This window comes from Diceros bicornis, chromosome 18, assembly GCF_020826845.1.
Source record: "Diceros bicornis minor isolate mBicDic1 chromosome 18, mDicBic1.mat.cur, whole genome shotgun sequence".
NCBI lineage: Eukaryota > Metazoa > Chordata > Mammalia > Perissodactyla > Rhinocerotidae > Diceros > Diceros bicornis.
Genome location: NC_080757.1, coordinates 14,530,949 through 14,533,551, shown reverse-complemented (window position 1 = coordinate 14,533,551; position 2,603 = coordinate 14,530,949). Strand labels below are relative to the sequence as shown.

Here is a 2,603-nt window from a genome sequence, read left to right as displayed (position 1 = left end):
AGCAATGACTGAGGTTTCAAGCCTTGCTAAGTGGGATGATGGTAAGGCTGATATCGAAATATTTAAGAGCAGATTGAGAAAAAAGAAGGCCAGTTCAGATCTGGAGAGATTGAGTTTGAGGTGATGGTCAGAACAACATGCCCATGCAGAAAAGGCAAGACCATTAGATGCTGGTTGACCCATTGTGGACTTGAGGACATTATTCTCAGATTAATCTTCAGGAAATGTCCTCCTCTGCTCATGCCTTTTGCCCCTTGGAGTACTCTGATATCAGCTTTTTCCTGTTCAGGGTAGACTCCATGTGAGTGACTTAAATATCCATCCCTCAGCCAGAGGTTGAGGCAGATCACTGTGTATTTTGTTCATGTGACCACTTTGGAGCTGGGGAAAGGAAAGCATTATCTAACTAATCATGTGTGTGGGAAAGTCATGCCGCTGTGACAGACCCTTATCTGGTCATCAGGTCCCTGATAGCAGGTGTGTTGAATGATGTGCAATTAGAACCAGGATACAGAAGAGCAAGAAGCTAAATGATGGTGGAATTGGAAGCAGAGGGAATTTGGCCTCTGGGTATCTATTTGTCTAGCTGTATGAGAGACCTCCACTGGGTCTCCAGTGAGGCAGCTCAGCTGGGTATCCACCAAACCCACTGGAGCTTAAGGCTGGAAACTCTTGCCCTGCTCAAAAGCTCTCTTTACATTTTTCTTATTCAGTAAAGGTTGGTATTTTGGAGCCCAAATTTCCCAGACTCTATATGGAGAAATGCAATATAGTCTTTCTATTTAGAAAATCTAGAAAGCTGGTAGTCCCCAGATATGGAGCTGGAGGTGTCCTCAATGAAATCTCCTCATCGAGTTTCACTGTTTTCATTTCATTTCATTTCGCTTTTTTTCTGAAAAGTCCAGACCAAGTCTCATGGCTTCACAGGTCCATCTGTTAATAGTCTGGGCAACGGCAAGCATCTGAGTACTGCCATCGCATGTGATGACGTGTATGTGGAGACTGCAGGGACACAGGTTGTGGGGGAGCATGCTTTCCTGTCTCTCTCCCCTGATGCCTCCATTTCATCCTCTAGGATTTTATGTACCCAAATTATGGCCATGCCACCATCTGCAGGCTTGGAGTTTTCTTCTTGGAAATTTGGTTTCAGGAAAACAATCCTTCCCTTTACCTTTCAAATGTTACATTTGTTCCCTGTTTTATGTCAGTTCATCTATATCTGTCTGAGTCTGTCCAATGCTACTGTTCTTGCCCATTAAGAGTTAGATTTATCAAGTCTTTTCCTATTATGTCTCAGTCTTTAACTTCCCATTAAATTTTATGTGTCCTTCCACCCTGGCCCTCCTGGACATTGCTACACTCTGTGGGTGCTATCAATATCTCATTCTCCTTTTACCACCATTGGCACCATCCAGCTTTGCTCAGTTCTACTGCTGGTGGAAGAGAGTCATGGATGGAGCCTCAGGAAATGATTCCGTGGTCACGGAGTTTGTCCTGCTGGGCCTAACGGAGACTCCAGCTCCACAGCCCATCCTCTTTGTCATCTTCCTTCTTGCTTATGCAGCTACCCTTGGTGGCAATTTCAGCATCCTGGCCGCCATCCTCACTGAGCCCAAACTCCACACCCCCATGTACTTCTTCCTGGGGAACTTGTCCCTGCTGGACGTCGGGTGCATCAGTGTCACCGTCCCTGCCATGTTGAGGCATTTCATGTCCCATAACAGAGACATTCCCTATCGGGCCTGCCTCTCGCAGCTCTTCTTCTTCCACCTCCTCGCTGGGGTGGACTGCTTCCTGCTGACCGTCATGGCCTATGACCGCTATCTGGCCATCTGCCAGCCCCTCACCTACAGCACCTGCATGAGCTGGGGAATCCAGCAAGCCCTGGTTGGTGTGTCTTGTGTCTTTTCCTTCACCAATGCACTGACCCAAACCATTGCCTTATCTACTCTTAAATTCTGTGGTCCCAACGTGATCAATCACTTCTACTGTGACCTCCCACAGCTCTTCCAGCTCTCCTGCTCCAGCACCCAACTCAATGAGCAGTTGCTCTTTGTAGCAGCAGCCTTCATGGGTGTGGCCCCCTTGGTCCTCATCACTGTGTCCTATGCACACGTGGTAGCTGCAGTCCTGCGAATCCGCTCTGCTGAGGGCCGGAGGAAAGCCTTCTCCACATGCGGCTCCCACCTCACTGTGGTGGGCATGTTCTACGGGACAGGCGTCTTCAGCTACATGAGGCTGGGCTCAGCGGAGGCTTCAGACAAGGACAAGGGCATTGACATCCTCAACACTGTCATCAGCCCCATGCTGAACCCGCTCATCTACAGCCTCCGGAACCCTGATGTGCAGGGCGCCCTGCAGCAGGTGCTCACGGGGAGACGGCCCCCCCAATGAGAGCCCTTCCTCTGGTCTTAACAAATATCGTGGCTCCACTTATCGTTTCCAAGAGGCATTGTGATTAATGCAAGTGGAATGTGGGTATGATGAAATCAGATCAGAGGCCGGCTTAGGAAGGAAGGTACAATGAAAATGATAATAGCTATTACTTATATGTTGATTGCTACGTGCCAGGGCACTGTTCTAAGTGACTGACATCTATTAAC

General features: G+C 48.4%; 1 protein-coding gene across 1 annotated transcript; it reads left to right on the top strand.

The window, feature by feature from the left end:
• Positions 1 to 1,406: 1,406 nt before the first annotated feature.
• Positions 1,407 to 2,394, top strand: LOC131417096 (putative olfactory receptor 3A4). The gene has a single exon (XM_058560064.1). The coding sequence runs from the start codon at positions 1,450 to 1,452 to the stop codon at positions 2,392 to 2,394; it is 945 nt and encodes a 314-aa protein (XP_058416047.1). The 5' UTR covers positions 1,407 to 1,449.
• Positions 2,395 to 2,603: the final 209 nt, after the last annotated feature.